Below are 26,914 nucleotides of genomic sequence, written 5' to 3' on the forward strand. Positions count from 1 at the left end.
CCTCGGTGGCGGAACACGGGCGTCACGGACCTTGAAGGCGATGGAGCAGGCGCGCGGGCCGGGGGCCGAGGCTGACGCCCCAGAGGAGGAGGAGGGGGAGGCGCGGGCGGCCATGGCGGCCGTGGTGTCTGCTGCGGGTGGAGCGTGCCCCGCAGTCCTGCAGGTGGCCGGCCTCTACCGGGGTCTGTGTGCAGTTCGCAGCCGCGCCCTGGGGTTGGGGCTCGTGTCACCAGCGCAGCTGCGCGTGTTCCCGGTACGCCGGGGCTCCGGCCTGCCCTCTGGGGGAGCAGACGGCAGCGGGGTCAGCGAGTTGGAAGCTAACCCCTTCTACGACCGCTACCGGGACAAGATCCAGCAGCTGCGCAGGTGCGGTACTGACCGGCGGGGCGTTGGGGGTGGGCACTCGCGGCGCGCGGGCAGAGAGCTTCCGTCATCTACTACTAAACTACCCTCCTTGGTGGGCTTGTAATGTCCCCACTATACCAATAGTTTGTTTCCTAGTTCAGAGAGGCCAGGTCCCTTGCCTAAGGTCACATCGCTGGTCTCTGCAGCGCCTTTGGATCTTCCCACAGTTGTCCTTGTGCTTGGTTCTCAGAACGCTCCCGTGAACTCTAATTAAAGCCCTTTGAGGAAGACAGCTCCGAGAGAGTTGTCCCCTCTGTAGAAATGTGAAAATGAAGCCCTCAGAAAAGGCTCTTGGTTTGCTCAAGGTCACATGTTGAATCAGAGCAGACACCTGGCCAAGAGATCAGATTCCCAGGCTCCAAGCTGATGTCCCTGGCTGAGCGGAGAGGAGACTGGGAGTGGGAAAAGTGCTGCAAAGACTAGTTTTTGGATCGCCCATTGAACCCGTTCACTAAGGAAATGTAGAGGGTCTGGAGAGAAGTGAAGGCTTGCTGGAGGTCACACAGTTGCTTATGGTTTGCCTGACGCAAACCAGGGTTCCTAATGCTTCAGCTTCCAGAAGGTAAAACCTAGAGCGGAAGAGCACTTGCTTAGGATGCACAGGGCCTTGAATTGCATCCCCAGCACTGAGGGGGAAAAATGGGGTAGGGTCATGGCTGTTAAGATAGGTATAGTGGGTGCCTAGTTCCGGGTGGATGAGTTGAAGGTCGAAATGGAAAGGGGCTTTGAGAGAGAGTTTGGTGGTGTCAGAAGGCAATTTGAAAGGACTGTAAACTCTCTGCATTTTGTCTCATTTTAGTCCCACTCCCTTAATTTCTTCTTCTTCACGTGTACAACATCATCCTCTAACTAACTAGCGTTCACCCCTTCTAGTCTTGGAACCCTCCTCCCGTCCCCTTTACATGAACATCATGATCTGTCACACATTTTGAAGCAATGATGAAACAAATGAATGGGTACTTTTACTGTCCTTCAAACATTAGATATTTTCAAATATTTGTTATTTTCAAATAGTTTTTTGACCCACAGTTCTCCCCACCCGTTTCTCTCTGATCTTTTACCCACCAGCATCTTCAAAGAGATGTCTGCACGCACTCTGAATACTTAGCGGTTCCATTCACACTTACTCAAGAGCCCATAATGATTTCTTTCCTTTCTCTAGGTCATTCCCATCAACAATTATACCTACTGATACTCCAGAACATGGCCCATTGAATTCTGTGCTGTGTCCAAACAGCTTAGTGTTCACATAAAGCTTTCACACCCTAGCTCCTGCTAGTCTCTCTCGCCTGATGTAGTACCAAGACTTCGAATAGTATGGTCTAGGTCTAGCTCACAGATAATGGAGGGAGGGGCAGGGTGGGATGTGCTCCAAATAGGAGAACAACACAGTCGAAAGTACAGTCATGAAACCACCTCGGTCATTTAGGGCTGTTTGTGCACTTTTTTGTTTTAATGATCAGTAGTGCTCATGTACATATTTACGTCTCTGCAACTAGATAGTAAGTTTCAAGTAAGGACAGTGTCTTAGTTATTTTCTATATTTCCCTGGAGCCTAGGAAGAGTTCTTCTGCCCAGGGTGCCCCACTGTGGCAAGCTCAGGTACATCTGTGACTGCTAGCCACACTTACCTAGTCCTTCCAGACAGAAAGAAAAAGGTCAGCCCATCTACATAGTAATGAAAAGAGTGACATTTGGTGTCACATCCAAATGGAAGAGAGGGTACCCTATATGTCTTGACTGTGAAGGTGTATTCTTTCTATCTTGAGTAGTATAAGTATCTACAATGTTTAAGTATCTGAAACTAACCCATGCATCACCTGGGAATAATCTGCAAGAGATAAAAAATGTTGAGGCTTAATGGTTGATGAGCTGGCTTTGCTTTCCATTTTCTTGACTTCCAGGTTTATGCCCAGTTCTTAACAACTGAAAGCAAACCTTCATAATGCCTGTGTCCTGTCTTTGTGGATGTGATCTATGATGCTTTGTTATTTCAAAATCCTTTGATTTCCTTTTGGGCAGGTCCGACCCAGCTGCCTTTGAGTCCCGCCTGGAGAAGCGCAGTGAGTTTCGAAAGCAACCAGTGGGGCACTCCAAACAAAGTGAGTTTATCAGACGTGTGGAGCAGAAGGTAAGGCCTGCCTGGTCCTTTTGTGTGTTATAAGTTTACTAGCATTCCTCTCAGCCCTTACCCTTGAAGTGATCTCATTGATGGGTGAGATGGTAGTAACCTGAACATCTGATCTTCATCAATAAATGCATGTTCTGTTCTTTCTGGGCAAGATCCTGTAGTCATGATGGAATGTAGAGGAATGAAAGGATGGCCTCTGCTCACAAGGAATGCAGTCTAGTGATCAAATCAAGGTACACATGGCACTGGGCTATAGGGAGCAGGGAAGTGTTTACAGTAGAGGTCCGGAGTTTAAAGACAGGGTCTCACTGTCAATCTGGCCTGGAACTTGCCATGTAGACAAGGCTGACTTTGAACTCATAGATTCTCTTGTGTCTGCTTTCTGGTAGCTGGGAATAAAGTCGTACACCACCACACCCAGCAAGTTTTTTTTTTGTTTTTTGGTTTTGTTTTGTTTTTTTTTTCTGTATGTAGGTGTGTGTGCATGTGAATATGTACACATGACTGCAGAGGCAATTGAGTATAAGAAGTGAGGTAGATGACTTCCCTGCTGAGAAGACAGGTCTGGTAGCAAATGCCAGGGGCTCAATCACAGCCTTTAGCTACCAGCTCGGTAATTATAGACAGATTGTGTGACTTCTCTCTGCCTCGGTTCTGCCTATTTGTGAATTAGAAATACTATCATTAACACCTGTCTCACAAAATCATGCTAAAGATCGAGTGAACTAGTATCATCAGAACTTAATGTATTATTAGCCATTGGGACCCTTGAGCGGTCAACGCTGGAGAAAGCACATGGAATGCTGTGTCTATAATTACCCAGGACAAGGCTTTCCAAACTCTTTGACCATAACCCACACCAGGAAATACATTTACACTGCTACTTAGAATACACATGTATAACATACACATTTTTTATGGGACAGCACTCTTGTGATATGTAATACATTCCTATTCTATTTTTAGGCTGGCTCTCACCCTGTAGACCAGTCTCACCTGGGCCCTCCCCACCTCGGCCTCCCATGTGCTCAGATCGCAGGTGTTGCAGGTGTGAGCCATCATGCCTGGGGAGCCCATTCTTAGTTTCATTTTCTGAATAATTCTGATGACAATCCACCGAATTGATTTTACAACCTATAATTTGAAAACTTCCAAGCTGGGAGATGCATGGAACAAATTCAGGAGCGACTTCAGCCAGGTTGGGCCACTTTCAGTCGTTTCCGGCTGTGTTAGTTGTTACCAAGTTTCTGTGACAGAATGATGGGTGAATTAATGAGGACATGGTTTCAAACATGTCAGCACATCGTGTCAACTAGATGTGGGCTCAGGAATCAGAGAGAGGGGACTATGAGAAGAGACCAGGATAAGGTAGGGCCTCTAAGGACATGCCCCTAGTGACATACTTCCTCAGGTTAGCCATCCTTCATCACTTCCCAATTTCATAATACAATGAATCCGACAGAAGATTAATCCATTCATCAGGTCAGAGTCCTCATGACCTCATCATCTCAGGAAATGCCATCACACTGACCAGGGGTGTGCTCTGCAAGTCCCTGGGCACCTTTCAGTCCAGTCAGTGTAACAGGGACTATTAGCCATCACCAGAAGCTGAATTAATAGAGAGAGTGAGAACTCAGCAGAACTCTAGAATGTTGACGACACCTACCACAAGAAATGCTATCAGAAATAATTAGTTTTAGAAAATACATCTCTCTATTTCCCACCTGATCTATGGCTGGTGTGGAATAGGTCAGAGGGCCAAGCATAGAAAGCCCAAAAAGAAATGGGAAGGAACCCATGGATTAGAATGAACTTTCGTACTGGGATTCAGTGATTACTAACAACCCCTTTCTCATCTTTGCATCTCAGGATCTTAGTGGAAGGAAAATTATCTATAAACAATAACTCTTAGAATAGTATGTACGGTGTTATAAAGAGTGGATAGAAGTGAATTCTTAGGTACAGAATTACTTAATGAGATTGAGTACTTCTGTGACTTGGTTTTCTTTTTTTTTCCTTTTTTATGATGAAAGATAGTTTAATAGCCTGTCTCATCATGTATTTCAGACAGATGCCTCAGGGAAACAGCCTGTGAGCAAAGGATTCACTAAGGACAAGGTAGGTTTCTAATTAAATACCGAAATCCAAGTCTGAAGTCATATGGGACATCTATAATAAGAGACTGCAAATTTGAACATATTTATTGTGCTCAGTGATTTTTTTGTATAAGGTGATTTTTTTTTCCAACAGTAGAGATGAGAAATACTTCTAGATTTTTGTGTCCTTGACATGACCCCTAGCTTCAGTGTGAGTCCAAGGAGGCTACCAGAAATGGAAAGAAATGAGTGCTCTCCTTTCTATAGAAAGGAACTTTCAAAATCAAAACACTATTTGTAGCCTGCCCTTTATCGAGCAGATAAGGAGCTTCCTGGTAGAACAGCCAGGGTTTCTTCTTTCTCACCAGCTGCAAAGTGCTGCAGGACTCACTGGTGAGACAAGCATTTGGGGAGCACTTGATGACCTAATAGCTACTCCCCAGGAATAGAACTGTGAAGGTCTGTGTGGGAGCAGAGATTCACATTCTCGGAGCATGTGAGTGTCAGATGCTTATTCTGTACCTACTAAAATCTACTTCACTGCTGACATTCTTTTCTACAAGGCTTTAGACAGAATTAAGCTGGGGTTGTTGTTAATTGTAAATATTAATTGCTATTTTTTTCTTTCAAGACTCTCAGTTCAATCTTTAACATTGATATGGTGAAAGACAAAACTGCAGAGGAAATAAAACAGGTAATGAATGAAAATGAGTAGGTATACTCCCTGGAAGTATGTGCTCTGAGCAAGTCTGAGAACAGAAAAGGTCACACGTTTTTCTGACACCATTTTCTATCCCAGATGCTTTCATGTCTAGTCAACTTAGGCTTGCCCTTTGTTTTTTCTTCCTGTTGCCGATGTACTATTTAAATCATCAGAACTCTATACCTGGATCACTGCACTGCCTTTCCAAACAGGCTCCCTGGGGCGGTGCTGATGGATAGTGGTGAGCAGAGCTGCCCTGCAAGTCACCTTCCCTGCGCCCACTTTACCTTCTCGTAGCTGAGTGTGCTTAAGGTTCTGCTTGCCTTGCAGAGAAGATAGTGTGCTGGTGAAAGCGGAGACTTTCCAAATGAGCTGCCATTTTAAGTCCTAGCTTTGTCACTTATTTGACTAGACAAGTTAATTTTGGGGGGCCTCGGTTTCCCCACTATAAAGTGATAACTACTGGACACCTACTTCTTGAGCCATTTGAAAATTAAGAGTTAACTTTTGTGAAGCACTCAGAACAAATCCTGGCACAGAGTAAGTGCTATAGCTATGTTTTAAAATAAATGAAAAATTACTATGTTGGGAGCTTGTTTGCAGGTGTCCAGTGACAACCACTCCCCTAACCCTGTGTTCACTTCCTTAGCATTGTGTCCTAAGGACCTTCTCTAGAAGCTTCCTGAACCTTCACCCTGGAAGCACTCATGATCTCTCCTGCCTCTTCGTCATTCTGTGTACCTTGATTTGCATGGCTTGTTTTGTTGTTGTTGTTTGTTTGTTTGTTGGGGTTTTTTTTCTTCTTGAGACAGGTTTCACTGTGTAACCCTGGCTGTCCTGGAACTCACTCTGTAGATCAGGCTGGCCTCAAACTTAGAGATCCACCTGCCTCTGCCTCCCAAATGCTGGGATTAAAGGCATGTACCACCACTGCCTGGTGTTTGTTACATTTTTTTTTTATACCTATAGGTTTTTTTCTCTCTAGCCTGTATGAAACTATTTGAGCATTCTTTATACTTCCAAGAGTCATATTTTAAGTGTATGTGCTGATTAACAGCATAGTACTAAAAGAATAATAAATAGGCAGTCATATGCTTATTGCTTCACTGGTATTTCTTCGTTAAATGTCCACCCTAGGAAATACGTGCTGTTATTCTCAATTTAAAGACATGGGGTTAAAAAATGAATATTTATGCAAAGCAGTGTTCTCAACATTGGCAATTTTAAATTTAAAATATAACCAGAAGCATACTGAAGATTCTTTATATCCTATAATATCAAATTCCAGCCAAGATTCAGTTATTTGTTTAAAAATAAGCATACCCCTCTCAATAGTATACAATTATACGTATGTGAGAATTATTTTGAATGTTTCTTTATGATTTATTATCAGTAAATGTTTGATTTATATGCCTATTTTCTATTATATATACCTATATTCAAATTTCTCAGTCAAAAAGGAAGTAACAAGCGGAAAAGTATAAATCAAATTCCCTCCCCTTGCAAGCCCTGCTTCAATCCTCCAGCAGTTCTGGGAATTGAACCAAGACCTCATGCATGCTAACCAAGTTCTCTGCTCCCATGCTATACCCCAGCATCACAATCATCTAATACTGTTGGGTTGCTTACTTCCTCGCTCAGCCTGGTTTTTTTTGTTGGTTGTTTGTTTTTATTTTGTTTTGGTTTGTTTTGGTTTTGGTTGGTTTTTTTGTTTTGTTTTTTGTTGTTTTTTTTTTTTTTTTTTTACTGACAGATGGCAAGATCCACAATAGGCTGGATCCTTCCATATCAATCACGAAGAAAATTAAGAAAATGTTGGGGGGTTGGCTCAGCAGTTAAGAGCACTTACTGCTCTTGTAGAAGACCCAGGTTTGATTTCCAGCATCCACATGGTGTCTCACAACCATCTATAACTCCAGTTCCAGAGGATCCAACAATCTTCTGACTTCTTAGGAACCTAGCACAAATACAGTGACATACATATATGCAGGCACAAGAGTCATATACATAAATGCACCATAGCTTTGTCCACAAGCCAGTCTGGTGGGAGCATTTTCTCAACTGAGGCTCTCTCTTCCAAATGACTTTCTTCTGTCAAGTTGACACAGAACTAGCCAGCACAATCATTAGAGAGATATGAGGTGCAAACATTTCATAAGAAAACTTCTGACTGACGAAATGAAGGAATATTACATGGCGGGGGAGGGAGCATATAAACTTAGCCTTGAATGTTAGGAAGAATTGGTGGAGAAGAAAATGAGAGATGGGAAAATGAAAGCTTTCCAGTGAAAACCAGTAATGTGAAAAGGCATGGGGGATAATAAAGTCAATAGGAGTGAAAAGTACAGGCAAACGTGCGTATGATGTGCTGAAGGGGAATAGTGCATGGCTACGATGTCTGTATAATACATCGTAAAAACGTATTTCTTAGACACCAGAATAACTCATCTAGGTTTATAAAACTGGATTTATTTTTTTCCTTTTCTCTGTTCTCTAATTTTACACTATGTAAACCTATTCACTACTTTTAGGTATTTGCATCATGAAAGTCAGCTATACCCACTGCCTTCTTTGATGCCAGGAGGAAGGGTAGGACTTGTGGCCGCTCTGTAGTCTAGTCAGACCCAGCAGACTTTTATCTCTTCCTGATATGTAGCACTTTCTGGAAGCAAAATTTTAAGAGCTGCCTAAATATAGCAATAAAAGCTGGTGTGATTTTTAGTGTCTATTCTGCCAGTCTCGGGGTTCTATTGGTTCAGTCAGTCTTCATAACAACCCTGAGAGGTTGGCATCACTGCTGTTTTATTGATATTATTTAAGAAGTTTCAGTGATTTACCCAAGGTAGAATAGCTAGTAAATTATCAGGGCTACCATTTGCCTCCCAGGCCGTTGACTATAGACCCTAAACTCTGAAAGGGTCATATCCTTGCTCCCTGAGAAGGCCCACAGTTGACTCGGGAGGTGTGGGTTTGGGAAGGGATAAAGAACCTACTAAAAACCTATCACCAACAAGATCTATCCTGAGAACGATTACTTCAGAAATCTAGAGGCAATTTCTTTGACAAGAGTTTGTTATTTTTTTAATCTTATTACTATTTTTTATGTGAATAGGTGTTTTGCCTGCATGTAGATCTGTGCACCATCTGCATGCAGTACCTGTGGAGGCCAAAAGAGTGTCAGATCCCCTGGAACTGAGGTTACAGATGGTTGTTAGCTGCCATAAAAGCAGTAGGAATTGAACCCAGGTTTTCTGCAAGAACAACCAGTGCTCTTAACTGCTGAGCCATCTTTCCAGGCCTTTTTATTGTTTTCAGTTGTCTGCTTGTCTGGGGGTATGTACACATGAGTGCAGGAGCCTGCAGAGGCCAGAGGGTTGGGATCCCATTGGTCTCCTGACACTGGAATTACAGGTAGTCATAAGTTGCCTGATGGATGCTAAGAACCAAACTCAGGTTCTCTTCAAGAACAGTAGATGCTGTTAACTGGGCCATCTCTCCAGCCCCCAGAGTTATTAAGAGGTACAGTTTGGGGCTTGGAAAGATAACTCACAAGTGAAGAGCACTTTCTGCTCTTCCAGAGACCTGAGTTCAGCTTCCAGCACCCACATCAGCTGGCTCACAACTGCCTTTAACTCCAGCTTCAGGGAACCCAAGGGCTTCTAAATAGTGCTGTATACACAAACATATACGTTTTTAAAAACTGAATCTTAGGTATTTTTAAAGAGTAACAGTTTAATCATTCAGAAGAGCATGTGTTATTAAATTTGTTATAATCATGTACTAGTTGTAAAAACATTACAGTGTGTTTTCCTCCCTGTTATCAGATAGAATAATCCTCGACCAGTGAAAGCTATCACTATTCCTTGGCATACAAGGAAAGATTACCCATATGTCACAGATTAGTTATGTATTTATTTATTTATTACAGATTTGGCAGCAGTATTTTTCAGCAAAAGACACGGTCTACGCAGTTATTCCTGTAAGTAAATTGAAGGGGAAGTAGAAGTATTACAGCATGAAGGTCAGCGCTCTAGCCCTCTCGGGCAGTTGCCTGTACTTTTCCTGTGTTTATGACATCTTGAGAACTTACACTTTACAGCTCTAAGAGTTTTTATTATGCCCTGAGCACCAGAGATTGGATGTTCCATGTGGTATATTTATGACTTTTGCTTTCCCTCCTTCTGGTTCAGAAATGTTTCCAAGTCTCTGACCAGGGAGGCTAGTGTAAGTACATGTTTCTGAGTGGTTTCCAGATACATTTTATTTCCTTCTCATTTTCCAACCAAACTGCTGGTATTCAAGACACTGCCTCCAGCATTCTTGTCTGGAAACGGCAGATGCCTGAGCTGACCTGGAGCTCCCTCCTGGCCTTTCTCCAGTTTTCCCCTTAGCAAGTGGCATTTTCTTGGTTTTACCTTGTTGAAATTGTCTTTAGAGATGATCACTGGCCATTGCCTTACCCTTAAGGTCTATGACTAAGAAAGGATACAGCTATCTTCTCCAGTTAAAATTAAATCTTACTCTACACCAGGCATGGTGGTGCATACCTTTAATCCCAGTGCTTGAGAGATAGGTCTCTGTGAGTTCGAGGCTAGCCTTAAAGTACACTGAAGAACAGTTATATTTTCAACTTGCTTATGTGTAAGATAAGGAGGAAAATGCACACAGAAGGAAAAGCCAGACCTTTTGGTTATGAAGAAATCCCTATCCTTTGTTTTTTAACTTCCTACGCTTATATACTCTTGCCTTCATGAACTCCATAGTCTAAAGTCTGTACTTGTCGTTATGTTTTAGATCTTTCGTTCCAACTCATTGTTTGAACAGGCTTTCACAAGTCTCTCTTGGATTCAGCCGGTTCCGTGGAGACTTTGAAGCATGAAGCACTTCATCTTCACATGGAATTTGTAGCAATGAGCAGCAAAGCATGCATCTGGTTTTTCCTGCTTTTTGTCATAGGATGATTTGTAAATGATAGAACTTAAAAGCCTGTTTCAGCCATAATAGAGTTCTAGAATTCAGCCTTGGAAAACTCAGTTGATCATGACTTTTCATGTTTTCCTATTTGTGAGTTAATTTTATTCTTTTCTAATTTCCAGAAAGAGAAGTTTGATTTGATCTGGAACCGGGCTCAGTCCTGCCCAACAGTAAGTCTGTGGTAACCATGTAGAATTGTTTATAAATGCTGCCAAATAGTTGGCTTCAAACCAGTCCTCATGATATAATGCTCTATGAACAGAGGTCCTCACATGTCATTTGTTTGATAAGTGATATTTTCATCCTTATAAATGGCGTTTTAGCTCTCTACCACATTAGGCCTTTCTGATTTGGATCTTAATCTCTCAGTGTACGTCCATAGGAAAAGGCACCTAAGAGCCCAGTGCCTTTAATTCCATTCAGCCTGGTCTATATAGCAAATTCCAGGCCTGCTAGGGATATAGAGAGACCCTGCCTCAATAAATGAATGAATGAGCCAGGCAAGGGTGGTGCACACCTTTAATCCCAGCACTCGGGAGGCAGAGGCAAGCAGATCTCTCTAAGTTTGAGGCCAGCCTGGTTTACAGAATGAGTTCCAGGACAGGCAGCAAAGCTACAGAGAAACCTTATCTTGAAAAACAAAACAACAACAAAAATGAATGATACTAGACTTTAATCTTTGCTGCCTCCTTCAGGTTCCTGTATTAGAATTTCTCTTTACAGTTTTGCCCATGCTATTCTGATAGTATGTGCCAAAACCAAATGATTATTTGTTGCTGAAGTAGTGAACCACCAGAAGGCTCCAGGGAAAGGGAATGGATAGCTGATGTGACAGCCAACTTGTCAGCAATGGTTGCTAGGGTTTTTTCCAAACATTACTTGCAGAAAAAAAAATACCCAAGTAAACTGGATATATATATATATATATATATGTATGTATGTATGTATATATGTATATGTATATTATAATTTTTGCGTGTTGGACAGCAATATCACTTAATGTCAGCTCTCCTCAAATTTCATCTCTAATGCTTTTCTTCTTAGATAGGTTTGAGAAAGGTAGAATGAGAAATGTGTATGTTTGTTATACTATCACATAATTAATTTCATAATTTAAAAAATGTTCTTAAAGCCAAGCATTATGGGATGGGGATATAAGTCAGTTGGCAGGTTTCTTCACCTAGCATGCACAGAACCCCAGCTTCAATCCCCAGCACCCTATAGACTGGGTGTGATAGCACATGCTTAATCTAAGTACTTGAGAGATAGAGGCAGGAGAATTAGGAATCAGGTCTTGCTTGGCTGTATGGAAGTTTGAGGCCAGCCTGGGATATTTGAAACATTGGCTTTTACAAAAAAAAAAAAAAAAAAAGGCAGAGAAAAGAAGGAATGAAGGAGGAGGAGAAGGGATAAAGGAAGGAAGGAAGGAAGGAAGGAAGGAAGGAAGGAAGGAAGGAAGGAAGGAAGGAAGGAAGGAAGGAAGGAAGGGAAAAAAGGAAGGTAGGAAAAATTAAAAAGCCAGACATTGAAGAAATAGAGTGGTACAAGTGATTAGACATTGAAAATGACTTCATTTGTCCATCTGTCTGCTTGTTTTTCTGTTTCCCACAGTTCCTTTGTGCACTACCAAGAAGAGATGGTTATGAGTTCTTTGTAGGACAGTGGACGGGTACTGAACTCCACTTCACTGCTCTTATAAATATTCAGGTAGGTCATGTATGCCCTACACAACACAGGAGGCACTAGAAGCCTTCCCAGGGCTGGAGTACAGTATCTTCTGACTTCAGCAGTACTTGCTGTGCACTGATGAGCTGTCATATGTTGACAAGTTAGGCTAGTTTTCTAGGCCTCACTTAATACCAGAAATTTGAAGTCCGTATACTTTTCTCCCACTTCACTGTTGTCTTTTGTCTTCTCCCTAGAACTCTATGGCATCTCTTGCATTTGCATACTGAATAGACATGGATGAGTTAAAATGTTATCTTCTTAACCCAGATGTACACCCTTTGAGGAAGGCTCCATGTCTTACCTGTGTTTTATTAACCACACTGTTAGGTGAATAGCTTTCATTTCATAAATATTAGTTTATTTGCTTTCTTTTCTTTGTTTTATTCCCAAATTGCTTATTATAGTAAAAAAAAAATAAGCTCAAAATATACTTAAAGCTCTTTCAAAAAGAAGTCAGTATTTTCGTTCACAGTAACTAGGATTGACATTCTATATTTGGAGTTCACAGCTGATAAAAAAAATCATATATTGTTTTGACTTTAGTGTTAAGGCAGATGACACAGAATAGAATAAGGAGAAATTTTTATATTTTTGTCTGATAAATTGTTGAGTATATACTGTGTTAACATTTGATAGATATTATACAATGTGTTGGAAGAGGCTGCTTGTTCGTTTCCCGGCTGCTCACAGCTCAGACCCGAAATAATTACACGGAAACTGTATTAATTAAATCACTGCTTGGCCCATTAGCTCTAGCTTCTCATTGGCTAACTCTTACATATCAATTTAACCCATTTCTATTCATCTGTGTATTGCCATGAGGCTGGGGCTTACCAGGTAAAGTTCCAGCATCTGTATCCAATGGGGTACATAGCTTCTCTCTGACTCTGACTCTTTTCTCCCAGCATTCAGTTTAGTTTTCCCTGCCTACCTTAGTTCTGCTCTATCAACAGTTTCTTTTTTCACTGATGGTATTCACAGCATACAGAGGAGAATCCCATATCACCTCCCCTTTTCTGTTTAAATGAAAAAGGAAGGTTTTAACTTTAACATAGTAAAATTACATATAACAACAGGTATCAAGCAAGAATTACAGTTACAGGGCTGGAGAGATGGCTCAGTGGTTAAGAGCATTGCCTGCTCCTCCAAAGTCCTGAGTTCAACTCCCAGCAACCACATGGTGGCTCACAACCATCTGCAATGAGGTCTGGTGCCCTCTTCTGGCCTGCAGGCACATACATACAAAGAATATTGTATACATAATAAATAAAGTTACAATATTTATTTCTACTCATCTTTTATCATAACTAAGAAAAATTATAACTATCAATTCTTCAACTTCATCAAAGACCACAGAAGGATATAATATTACCTAAGTAAACAGGACATGCATTGTAAGCAACTTCCAAAACTCTAGAAATGACAGAGACATCTCACTGCCTGGACAGTCACCCAAAGTTCTTCTGTACCATTGGGGCATCCATCTTCAGTCTACAGGCTCATAGTATCCAGCAGACTTTTCCACAAAGCAGGAAATTTCAAAGACAGTTCTGCCTATATTGGTAGTTTGTCAGTCACATTTTTCTGTGTCCTACAGAATATGTAGCAGACTCTTTCAAGAAGCAGGAACCCTGAAGGATGGTATCACCTTTAGGCAAGTTCAACAGTCATTTCTCTGCAGGTCCTGCATGTCCAGTTCATAAAGCAGTCCAGGCAAGAGCAGTTTCTTGCCCAAATGGCTAACCAACTCTATAAGAAGCCTCTTCGATGCCTATCTTCCTCTTGATGAAGATTGGTGTTACCAGGAGCAGATGTGTCTTATTGTCATGAAAAGTCCTAAATTCTTAAACATTTTAAGTGCCATATTCTCTAATCTTTGAAAGGTTTGAAGAATGCTTATCCATCTGCAATACATCTCTGTACATCTAGAAAATCTAACTAGCATGACTACAAGCTTGACTATTATAGATGACTGACTATTAACCTATATTTCTTAATTATACATTACATTTTTTAATGAGCTGTACAAACATAATACCTTAATCAAGAGCAGAAATATGTATATATACATATATATAATATATATACACTGTAGTAATAGGAGCGGCGGGGCTGCGTCCCCAGCACCCCAGCCTCCTGCTAGCTTATGCCCGAAATAACAACACACAAACTGTATTCATTTCTATCTAGCCTCTTAATTCTCACATATTAATTTAGCCCATTTCTAATCATCTGTGTAGCACCGCTAGGTGCGCTTACCAGGAAGATTCTAGCCTACGTCCATCCTGGGTTGGAGCTTCATCGCGTGTGCCTCAGAGAGCAGAGCTATCACGTCTACCCGGGAGAGGGGAGCATGGCGTCTCTGCTCCAGAGAGCAGAGCTGTTGAGTCTGAGCTCAGTTCCTCTTCCTCCCAGCATTCTGTTCTGTTTACTCCTCCCACCTATGTTTTAACCTATCAGGGCCAAGCAGTTTTCTTTATTGCTTAACCAATGAAATCAACAGATTGATATATGACACTCCCACATCAATACACAGTATAACAAAATTGATCTTAAATTTGTATCAGTAAACCAAGATCCATACCAATGCAAATCTTTATTGCATATTAAACATATAGCAAATATTGTTTATTTATAAACAATATTTGAGAATTTGGGCGTAGTTCTCTAGACTACTTCCTGCTGAATGGGGGCACTGTTAATCAGGTCTTTCATGGTATGTCCTGTGTGCTAGTTTCATCTCAGTCAGCAGTTGGGCAAAGTAATTTTTGGGGGGTGTTCACGGAAACTTTTCAGGGTGTCTTGGTCCATCAAACCATATTAGACTAGAAGCAATCCACAGGTTCTCATCTTCTGTGTAAACAAAAGAAGAACCTCTTTTCTAAAGCAACATATCCTTAGACCCAAATTTTGAAGACAAGATACCTTTAAAGTATATATGTTGGTTACTTAGCGTCTTCACAGTCAAAAACTTCAAAGAAAACACAATAATATACATAATCCAGACTCTCTGCATATTCTCCATCTTTACGTGGCTTATTTGTTTTAAATCTATTACTTTTTCGTATTTATTTTATTATATTTACTTTACTCCTTTAATCTGTGACTGTCTGTACTCTTTCTCTTTAAAGACTTTACCCTTTTTAAAAACCATTTACTTCTTTTTATAACTGTCTATATGCTTTTTCTTCTCTCCCAAGCCTACGTACATCCAACATTTTACTTGTCATTTAATATCCTCAAATGAATCGATTACTGTTATTATTTTTATTTATAAAGAAGAGAGTGAACTTAGGGAAGTTAATAAGCTATGTTGAGTGCAGGTTGTCTGACTCCAAAGTCTATAAACTTAAATATTTACCATTGTCTTGAAAACTCTGCTAGGTCCTATAGATCTGTGAAAAAAGGAAGGGAGGGAAGAGGGAGGGAGGAGTTTATAGAGAAATATATACCAAATACAGAGTAGATGTTAACTCTAAAATGGGATTGGAAAGGGATACAGAAGGATCCTCTAATTGTATCTCTGTCCTTGTTTGCTTTCTGTTGCTGTGATAAAATACCATTCTAGAAACAACTCATGGAAGAGAGGGTTTATTTAGGCTTACAGTTCCAGAGGGAGACTCCACAGTGGATGGGGAGGTATGATAGCAAGTGGTAAGAGCCAAAAGCTGAGAGATCACTCTTCATCCACAGAAATAAAGTGCAGAGCAAACTGGAAATAGGTGAAGCTATAAACTCTCACGGCCTCCCTCTGCCTCCAAGATGTTCTTCCTCCAGCAAGGCTCTACCTCTTCAAGGTTCCATAACTTTCCCCAAATAGTGCCACCAACTGCAGAGCAAGCCTTGAGGAGACATTTTCATTTAAACTACCAGTCTCTAATGCTTTCTTTCTTACATGGATTGAGAAGTGTATGTCTGTCTATGATATTATCATGTGTATTTCATAATAAACTATTAGTATATTGTATAGTATACTATTGTATATTGTATATTAGCATGTTGTATAGTATCCTACTATCTTATAAGTAGAATTATTAGTATATTAGAAGAGGATGAACTGTTAAGATTGCCTTAGCAATAGTTAGGTACAATAATTAAAGGATGCTTGCTGAAGCTTCAGAGATGAAGCCCTGGGAGCTGTTTTCTGTCATTCTACATGAAGGCATTGGCTTTAAATTCAGCTTCTCTTCCTAGACTAGACTTAAAATCTGGTGACCTCACTGATCATTCTTCATGAAGTTATACAATTCCTATTTTTTTTTTTGTCTCCTTCCTGCCACAACCAGATAATATTTCGAAGCAAAACAGCAAAAATCTGGCTCACAGACTCTACAGTGCTTTGCCATAGCGTAAAAGAGCTCCGTTTTCAGAGCCACCACAGGGAGTAGATGAAATGCACTAGTCCATAGAAGTGGCAATTACACAGGCACATCGCTTTCTTTAGAACTTGACTTGGTAGCTGCCTGTACCATTTTGTTTTTAAATGTATGACCACAATGAAGGATTCACTGCCTTCGTAAACATTCTCTGGGAAAAAAGCCAGATCTTTTCCAATTGAAGACACAAATAACACCGTGAAAACTGTCAGTTCACCATGCCTTTGCAGGCCTGACCTTGCCCATACATACCAGTCCTCTAATTCACTAGCTACCCAGAGGGCTATTAAGAGCTAGAATTTCCTCCAGACTCTGTTGCTTTGAAACTGCAGTTTGTTGTGGTGGTACCTTATTGAGCTTTGATAAGTGTTTCTCCGTGTAGACCCGAGGGGATGCAGCAGCCAGCCAGCTGATTTTATATCACTATCCTGAACTTAAGGAAGAAAAGGGTATAGTGCTGATGACAGCTGAAATGGATTCCACATTTCTGGTAAGAATCTACATTTGTCTCTTTGGGTTTACCTCGTAGTTCTGCAGGTGTTAACTCTTGTCAATGCCTCAGGTCTAGATTAGAGAAAGATACCTTTGTGTATTTTGTTTCTCATGGTTGAAAATAATTTTGTCTTGCTTGTATACATTTAAGTTGAAGTACAGTTAGCTACAGATAAATGGATGGTTTCCTTTGTTGGTGCTAGTTTGTTTCATTTTACTTTTTAAGTGTGTGTGTGTGCACGCATAAATTGTGGGTATGGGGCAAATGCCAAGTGCATGTATGAAAGTCAAAAAATAATTTCTGGAAGCCCGTTTACTCCTTCCACCATCCAGGTTCCAGGGGTCAAACTCAGGTCATCAAACTTGCAGCAAGCACCTTAACCCACTGAACTACCTCACTGGCCCTAGAAATAGGTTGTTTTATTTTATTTGAGACAGGGACTCACTATGTAGCCCTGGCTGTCCTGGATCTCACTAAGCAGATGAGGCTGGCCTTAGAATCAGAGACCTGCTGAGTGCTGGGTGATGTGGGAGTGACTTCTTTCTAATCTGTTGCTTTCATTGGTTAATTAATAAAGAAACTGCTTGGCCCATTTGATAGGCCAAGCCTTAGGTGGGTGGAGTAAACAGAACAGAATTCTAGGAGAAAGAAGCCAAGTCAGGAGTCACCATGATTCTCCCGCTCCAGACAGAAACAGGTTAAGATCTTCCCTGGTAAGCCACCTCGTGGGCTACACAGATTATTAGAAATGGGTTAGATCAATATGTAAGAGCTAGTCAATAAAAGGCTGAAACTAATAGGCCAGGCAGTGATTAAAAGAATACAGTTTCCGTGTAATTATTTCAGGTAAAGTTAGCCGGGTGGCTGGACACAGCCCCGCAGCTTATTACAACAGCTGGGCTAGAGGCTGATGGTGAAAATAGTTTCACATCCTCATTTGATCACAAATTTTCCCTGTGTTAAATTTTTTTGAAGCTAAATTTTCATTTAAACTGATGTGAGGTCATTTATAGTCATTATTATCATGTAATACAGAATACTATATATTTTATTAAGGAAATATGAATGTGTTTGATTATGGGGCATAATGTAGTTACATATTATCTTCACCTATGGCTTTTTTAAATCCAGTAATGCCAAAACCAAGACACATCTGGCCCTGGAGATTTCAAACAAGGTTATGGGCATATAGCTGACTTCTGAAATGTAAGATGAGTTCAAAATCTAGAGTAATAGTTGTGTCTTTTTCTTCCTCTACCTTGTTCATGGGAACATTCACCATTGGATTTCCTTTTCTCCTTTTCCATTCCCAGTTGTGTTGCTAGGGAGACTATCAACCACATACCCATAACTAATGATGCCCATTGTGTTTCCCTGTGCATCTAGGTACCAGAGACATTTGTCTGACAGAGACTGTTTAGAATGCCCTCAGAGGACTGGGCATTTCAAAGCCTCTTCCTCCATTCCAACACCCACTTATATTTTTTCTTCATCTTTATCAGATACATAGTGAGACAGAAGTGATTTCAGCCAGCTACTGTCTTGTAGTAACAGTAGACTCCAAACCTGGAACACAGTGGGGACTCTGCCTCCCTGACTGTTATTCCTAAACTACTCAGTTTTATTTCTCCCATTTTCCTTCCTCCTAAACTGTTTTTGTATCATACTCAACCGGAAGTCACTGATCCAGAATCTTATTTATAAATATATATTTACCATTAATTGAGGTAAGGCTGCAGAAAAAAATAGTTTTGAGAAGACCTCACTTTTAGACTGTTAAGTCTGAGATGCCCATTAGTTATCTTTGTAGTGTAGACAGTTAGATACCTGAGCCTGGTGTTCAAAAAAGTGACCCAGGTCTAGTATGTGGGTTGTATTTAAAGCTGTGGATTGAATGAAATACCAAGAAAATAAATGAGGATGTAGAAGAGAAAATATATAAGAACTAAGTCCTTGACAGATGAAGAAACATCAGAAAATTTTTTAAAAAAGCAAAACAAAAAACAGTTGTGATATGAGTGAGATTAAGATGGTAGAATGCCTGGAAATAAAAATAAAGTATTCTAAAAGCAAAAGGGGGTGTTTAGTTGGTCACTCTAACTTGCTTATAGGGCAAATGAAATAAAGACTGAAAGTGCACTAGATTTTATAAACATGAAACTATTTAGTGACCTTTATAGGAACAGTTTCAGAGGAATGGTAACACTATAAATAAACATAATTAAATTTAAGAATGATGGGAAGAAAAATTAGGAAGGGTATGCATTAACGCTTTCAGGGGAAAGAATAGTGTTAGATGGAGGAAAGAAGTGGGAACAAGGATGTATTTTATTTTAAATATCCAGTAAATATATGGAAAAATATGGTAGGGAAAAATATTGGTCATATAGGAAAAGGAGTAATATTCTGGATAGACAAGTCTGGAAATGAGGGTTTAATCTTTGCCTGGAGTATAGTAACTGAAAGAAGTTAGGTTATGAGGACATAGGTATAGAAAGTTAGATGAATGGTTAGTGGCAGCTTGTGTATTAGATACATTATTGTATATATATATATAGAAAGGCCATCAGCTTGAAGTAAACATGTAAGAATAGAGTTAGATATTTGAGTCAAAAAGAAATAGTATGCCAGCCATGGTGATACACACCTTTAATCCCAGCACTTGGGAGGCAGAGACAGGTGGGTCTAAATATCAAGATCCAGGACAGCTGAGAACTACATAAAGAATCCCTGTCTCAAGCCAAAAAGAAAAAGGAAGCTTTACTTACATATCACTTAAGATTGCTTTAGTTGGGGCTGGAGAGATGGCTCAGCGGTTAAGAGCACTGCCTACTCTTCCAAAGGTCCTGAGTTCAATTCCCAGCAACCACATGGTGGCTCACAACCATCTGGAATGAGGTCTGGTGCCCTCTTCTGGCCTGCACGCATACATGCAGACAGAATATCGTATACATAAAAAAAAAATATTGCTTTATTTCTGTAACAGAGTTGAGTAGTTTGACTTTATGGCCCCTAGAGCCTAAAATGTTTACAGAAAGTGTTTATAAACCATAGTCTAGGGAGATGGAAAAGAGAATGTGTGTAAATACATGCACAGAGAGGATGTCGGATTTAACTGGTCAGCCATGTGGTGTAATGAGGGGCAAAGAAGCTTAGAATGAATACAAAAAGACGCTTGCTTACACTCGTTGGCCAGAGAATAAGGCTGGATAAAGGAGAAGTGAGAAGACAGACACACTAAGAATTGTGGAGTTCAGCTGCAGGCTGTTAGAGTTTGCAGTGAACTAGGAAGGTAAAAATAATAGACAGTGCAAATGTTTCAGACTGAGATTTAGGGAGGTTATCATTGTTGATGGCAAAGAAACAGAAATAGGACATACAGACTGTTCTATATTTTTTGGTCTTTAGCAAAACACGGTGTCTAACCATGTTTCAGTGAACTCTAGAGGTCAGAGGAAAGAAACATTTTCTTGGTTCACTCTGGTAGGCTCAAACTGATGCAGTTTTAGCATCATTAAGATTTTGGAGGTTGGGAGTTTTCTTTTTTAGCTTTTTTTTTCTGGCTTTATAACATTTGACAACATATCAGACAATATTCATTTGCCTTGTATAAACCACATTGACTGTGAGATCCCTGTGCACTTGGCTCAGCAGATAAAGGCACCCATCACCAAGCCTAATGGCCTGAGTTCAGTCCCCCAGGACCCACGTGGTAGAAGAGAAGAACTAACTCTTGGAACTTGTTCCTGACCTTCACTGGATAAACCATGGCATACCTACTAATATATACACATAATAAAATGCAATTTTCAAAGATATACCTTATTATTTTTAATTATGTGTATATATGTGGGTTTGAGTATGAGTATGTGCAAGTGCCCTCATTGGATATCCTTAGAGCTAGAGTTATCCACTCAGCATGGATACTAGAAATTGAACTCAAGTCCTCTGCAAAAGTAATACATGCTCTTAGCCACCAAGCCACCTCACCAGCCCCAATTTAAAAAATAGAGGTTTAGCTGAAAGCTTTATAGGAAGAAGTGCAGCATACAGAGACAAGAAGCACAGCCTCTGGTGTTTATAAATTCATCTGCATCGTTGTTATGTGAACCCACAAGAGTCTGTTAAAGGTCTCAATAATAGCATTATCCCATAGCACATCATTCTATAGCTAGGCATAGCATACTTTTCTTCTTCCAGTGCTAAGAGTTGAACTTAGACCTTGCATTTGTTAAGGCAAGTGTCCTACCACTGAGTTAAGTTCACATTCACATAGCATACTTTAGGCAGTCATTTTTCAAGTGATTTTTTCCACGTTTGAGTAATAATAGATAAATATTTCTGGCCAGCTAGATCTACAGAATATGTAGAAAACAATAGTTATTTCAGTTCTTTGTTTTCCTTTCATTTTATTTACTGTTATTATACGTGTATACACGTATGTGATAGAGGTTACAACCACGTCACATGTGTGTGGAGATCAGAGGACAGACTTATTATTGCACTGTATACACATGTATGATGGAGAGAGGTTACAACTACACCACCTGTGTGGAGATCAGAGGGCAGACTTATTATTGCACGTGTATACACATGTATGATGGAGAGGTTACAACTACACCACCTGTGTGGAGATCAGAGGACAGACTTATTATTGCACGTGTATATACATGTATGATGGAGAGAGGTTACAACTACACCACCTGTGTGGAGATCAGAGGGCAGACTTATTATTGCACGTGTATACACATGTATGATGGAGAGAGGTTACAACCACATCACGTGTGTGGAGATCGGAGGACAGCTCTGTGGAGTCAGTTTCTTCCCTCCATCTTTATTTGGGCTCCAGGGATCAAGCTCAGGTCCGAGGCAAGGCCCTTTTCCAGCCCTCAACCAGTTCTTCCATGAGGTTCCAAGGATGTTGCCCATGCATTCTCCTGTATATTCACCTGTCATGTAATATGTTCCCCATTTCCTGATAGTGCAATTTCTGTACCTTGGAACTGGTTATTAATGGTTGTATAACAAAGAGTCCCACAGTTTCTATGGGACAAGAACTCAGAAGCAGCTTAGCTGGGTGATCCTGCTCAGTCTAATGAGGTTGCTGTCGGGATGTTGGTAGGAATGTAGTCATCTGAAGATTGACTGAGCTTAAGGGTCCATTTTTTTCCTGAACACATTGGCTTTTCCGCAGGCCTACTTGAATGTCTTTTTAATACGATAACTTTCCCCAGACAAGTGATTCAAGACATATTCTTTAATGATTCAGTTGTTAGAAGCAACTCGTTAAGTACAGCCTCACACTCAGAATGGAGGTTGGACTCGCCAAAGGAGGTATATGTACCAAAGTGATACATACACAAGTATGTGTATGACTCTGTAGCTCAAGTTCATTGGTGAAAAAGAATGGTGGCCATACAAGCCTTATGAACTCAAAGCCATCGGTGTCCCTCAGTATTATTGCTGGTCCCTGTACCACACCTCTCAAAATGTGGACATTTTATAACTATCACAACTGGCTTTGATACTGTGTTCCTGACTGGGGTACCATCAATAATAGGTTTTATTCAAGGGTATCTAATTAGCCAGAAACTTAGTACTTACAAATTGATTCTTTGAGCTGGGTAGCTTTTTCCCCTCTTCCTCAGATGGATGTAATAGCTATTTAAGAACTAAATAAAAAGAGAAACTGTGAACATATGAACTAACTTACCTAGCAAACATCATGTCACTATGTACAGGAAAATACAAACAAGCCTCGATGTCTGTATCTTTGAGGAATTTAAATTAGAGAGTACAGACCAAAAGTGACAAGTAAGAAAAAGGGATGACAGGTGTACAAAATGCCTTGCTTACATGAGGAAGGAACGTCTAGCCGAGACTTGAGAAGTCAGGGAGTCAGAGAAGCTAAGAACAGCGCCTCCACCACGAACTCAGGCACAGGGCTTTGGTCCTCTGTGGGAAGGTGCCTCACTCCTCTCATTGCCTTGCAGAATGTTGCTGAGGCACAGTGCATCGCCAATCAGGTTCAACTCTTCTATGCCACTGATCGGAAGGAGATCTTTGGGATAGTAGAAACCTTTAACTTCAGACCAAATGAGTTCAAATATATGTCTGTCATCGCTGAATTGGAACAAAGTGGACTTGGAGCAGAACTGAAATGTGCCCAGAACCAGGATAAGACTTAGAGATATCTGAATTGACCCTTCGCAGAGTTGACTCAGTCCTGGACAGCCTGAAGTCCACCCAAACCCTTGACCTCCAGAGTTCAACGCAACACGCAGTCTGTAAAGAGTTACCATGTATGCTACTACAAGAAGAGATAATGGGCATGAGCCCTAATACTTGATATTCAGAACGAAGGTATACAAATACTTTGATAATTACCTCTCACTCTAACGGTTCCTTTTATGTGTTTCTGGGCATTTAAACAAGAAATATTCAGGGATCTGCAAGACTATTGACAGGGTTTTTTTCAGTGTAACAGTGAAGTTGCATTCTGGCCATTTTGACTTCATAGCTCCCAGTTCTTTGTCTTTCTAAACCTGTAGCAATAAGCTTGAGGATCTTAAGAGATGTCGGCTTTATGCATTCTTTCCATGCACCAGTGAACTGGCTAAAAACAACCCAAGAATCCTGGCCAGATTCAACACAACTTGCTATTCTCCTCAAAATAAAGACTTCTGGCTGCCCCTCCAGAGTTGCCTTCCGTGTAACTCAGCGATTGCAGGTACAAGTGCCTGCAATAATAAACAAATAGAACGCCTGCACACTGTTAAACCGTTGCTTTTGGCCCTACTCCCTGAACTCTGCCTGTGAGAAGCTAATGAATCAGTTCAGTGTAAATAAAACCTTTTTAGAAGATCATTCCAGATTTGCATGATTTGAAAAGTTATATGAAAATGTGGTAGAGCACATGTTCCCAGACTGAGTGTGGAGAATGTAGCAGAAAGTCTGGTTTTCAGTCTTTGCTCACAGAACAGTGGAAACTCAGCTGTGTGCTGTTGATGGCATCAGCTGTGGGCTAATTTTATCAGAACTCTTCTTGGGGCTCAGTGATTTCTTGAAATGCCACAAATAAGCAAGTTATTCTCCACCAGAAGTACATGTCTCTCTCTAGCTCCAGGTTCACTGGTGAAAAAGAATGGTGGGTCCAGACCAGCCTTATGAACTCAGCCTCAGGTGTCTCCCAGTGTAGCCAGTCCCTGTACCACACCTCATCTTATCTAATGTGCTCCACTTTAATCAACCTCAGTCTGATGTTGTTAGATGCCACCAGACATGGTCAATAGAAAGTTAAGTAGTAGTTTCAGTTTATGTCTATATATTATTCATTACAGGTTTTTTTAGGGTGGGTTTCTCAAAGTAGGTATGGTGGTTTGAATAAGAATGGCTCCCATAGGCTCATATATTTGAATGCTTAGTCACCAAGGAAGGAGTAGAACCATTTGAAAGGATTAGGAAGATTAAGAGGTGTGGCTTTGGAGGAAGGGGGAGGGGCTTTGAGGTTAAAAGCCTGTGCCAGGTCCAGAGTGTGTCTCTCTCCCTCTTCCTCTCTCCCTCCCTCCCAGCATGCAGGTCAGGATGTAGCTCTCAGCTACTTCTCCTGTATCATTCCTGCCTGCTACCATGCTCTCTGCTGTGATGATAATGGACTGAGCCTCTGAAACTGTAAGCAAGCCCCAATTAAATGCTTTCTGTTATGAAATATGCCTTGTCATGGTGTCTCTTCACAACAGTAAAATGTAACTAAGACAGTAGGATTGGCCATCCCATTATTTTCTGGATGGAGAAACAGATAGTGTTTCTTTAACCTGGAGAAGCTGTGCTGTGCTTTCAGTTTCTCTGAAGGTTGAGTGTTTTCTGATGCAGCTTCTAGACCTGCCATGGTCACAATAGTCCACATTTTAAGAACTTGAATGCTATCAACTCTGCAGTTTTCCTTAAATGCCTTCCACGCTTCTGGGTGATATAAGTCTGGAGACTCGGCCTTGGGTGGGGCTGCTTTTGTGGGTATCTAGCTATGTTTGTTTTTCTCTAGAAAGGCCCAGTTCTTAGTCATAGAACATTTTCATGACACCACTACTAGTGGGTAAAAAAAAAGATGATGATGAAAAAAGTAAAGAACTAGCTGTTCATGTCATAGCTCCTCCCAGCTTTACCCTCAATCCCATCTTGCCAAAGAAGGATGTCATCTGACTGTTGTTAATATTTATTTTACCAAAGAGATCTAACAGATAAATGAAAACCGTAGCAGTTAGTCTGTAAATGCATTCCCTGATTCCAGCATACTGTTTCTAAGGTGGGCTTTGGAGCTCATTGAATTGGGTTCACATAGCAGCGTTACTTTTCTTAGCTTGTTAATGATAAATTACTTAAACTCTAATTCTTACCTTTCTTCTGAACATGGGGACAATATCTACCTCATTGGATTATTTTGAGCTTCTATATAGACTACAATAGAATTCAGTACATGCTGGATCCCTTCTTCTTTAGTTCTTCATTAAAGACCAACACAGGGGCTCGGAATAGCTCAATGGTGGAACTATGTTTCTAGCATGTATCAGGCCCTGCGTTTGGTTCCCAGCACCAGACAGGAAAAAAGTTAAGTCAGCATTTCAAATGCAGAGATCACAACAAATTCTATCTCACTGGTTCCCAACTTGAGATGCAGTGGAATCACTTAAGAGCACTTAAAGATGTAATTCCTGGGTGCTGGCCGGCTGACTGAAGTATGCAGAAAGCCCTGACAACCTACATTTTAGTATGTATGTACTAGGTAATTCTGATGTGGGTAATTCGTGAGCTTTTGTGAGCCATCACCTTGTCTCTTATGAAAATGTCCACTAGGCGGTCTTTTCTCACCTACAGACATTCACAAAGGATTTAGATTCCTCTGCTCACTGTCTTTCTAGTAGTACTCTAGTTACATTGCATTATATTTATTTTTGTGTGTTTACCCCACTAGACTGTGAGCTCCTTGAGGGCCAGGATTTATCTTTATTCTCAGTGCCAAGGACATGACGTGAACCACAAAAGAAACTCAACTGTTGAACAAATAAATGATACAGATTTTAGCCATAAACTCTTATTGATGTATGTGTTTCTCTATTTGAATTATGTAATGTTGTGGTACCCCACAGGTTCCTGTATTTGAACACTTGGTCCATGGCTGGTGACACTACTTTGGGAGGTTGTGGGACCCAGCTGGCAAAGGTAGGTCAGCAAGCAAGGCCTTAAACATTATGCCAGCTTCTAGTTCAAGATTACTCTGTTTCCTGATCCATGGCCTCAGTGTGAACAAGCCTCAGCTACCACCATCCAGCTGCTGGGAACTCTGCCAGGCCTTCCCAGCCCTGATGGGCTGGCTACACCTGCTGAAAGCACAAACCCAAGTAAATCTTTATTTTAAGCTGTCTGTGGGGTGTGCCGTCACAGAGACACAAAGTAACTAGTGATACACTTGAACTTAAGACTATCTATCTATCTATCATTTCTATCCCTCTTTCACTCTCACACTCATTCTCGCTCTCTCCCACCTGCCCTCCCCGGGTCTTCTTTTATTATTATTTAAAAATTTTATGCCAGGGAGTAGTGGCGCGTGCCTTAATTCTAGGACTCAGGAGGCAGAGACAGCCAGGTCTCTTGAGTTCAGGGGCCCGCCTGGTCTACAGAGTGAGCTGTAGGAAACCAGGGTGGTTATACAAAGAAAAACCTCGTCTCAAAAAACAAAAGTATATGTATGGGTATTTTGCTGGTGTATATGTTCACATACCATGCATGTCTGGTGCCCGTGAAGGCCAGAAAAGGATGTCGGATCCTCTGGAAGTGGAGTTCTAGGTGGTTATAAACCACCGTGTGGATGCTAGGAATCAAATCCAGGTCCTTTAGAAGAGAGGCCAGAACCCTTAAGAACTGAGCCATATTTCCAGCCTCCATCTCGCAATGCCTCTCAGACGTTTAAGACAAGATTGATTTCATATTATATGAGCTATTATATCATTATAT

General features: G+C 40.9%; 1 protein-coding gene across 1 annotated transcript; it reads left to right on the forward strand.

The window, feature by feature from the left end:
- Window positions 1-8: 8 nt before the first annotated feature.
- Atpaf1 (ATP synthase mitochondrial F1 complex assembly factor 1) lies at window positions 9-25,991 on the forward strand. The gene is made up of 9 exons (XM_075945825.1): window positions 9-366; window positions 2,428-2,536; window positions 4,604-4,654; window positions 5,264-5,326; window positions 9,264-9,314; window positions 10,432-10,479; window positions 11,921-12,016; window positions 16,796-16,903; window positions 22,900-25,991. The coding sequence occupies exons 1-9, from the start codon at window positions 41-43 to the stop codon at window positions 23,092-23,094; spliced, it is 1,047 nt and encodes a 348-aa protein (XP_075801940.1). The 5' UTR covers window positions 9-40; the 3' UTR covers window positions 23,095-25,991.
- Window positions 25,992-26,914: the final 923 nt, after the last annotated feature.

The sequence above is a fragment of the Microtus pennsylvanicus genome, chromosome 13, assembly GCF_037038515.1.
Source record: "Microtus pennsylvanicus isolate mMicPen1 chromosome 13, mMicPen1.hap1, whole genome shotgun sequence".
Taxonomy (NCBI): Eukaryota; Metazoa; Chordata; class Mammalia; order Rodentia; family Cricetidae; genus Microtus; species Microtus pennsylvanicus.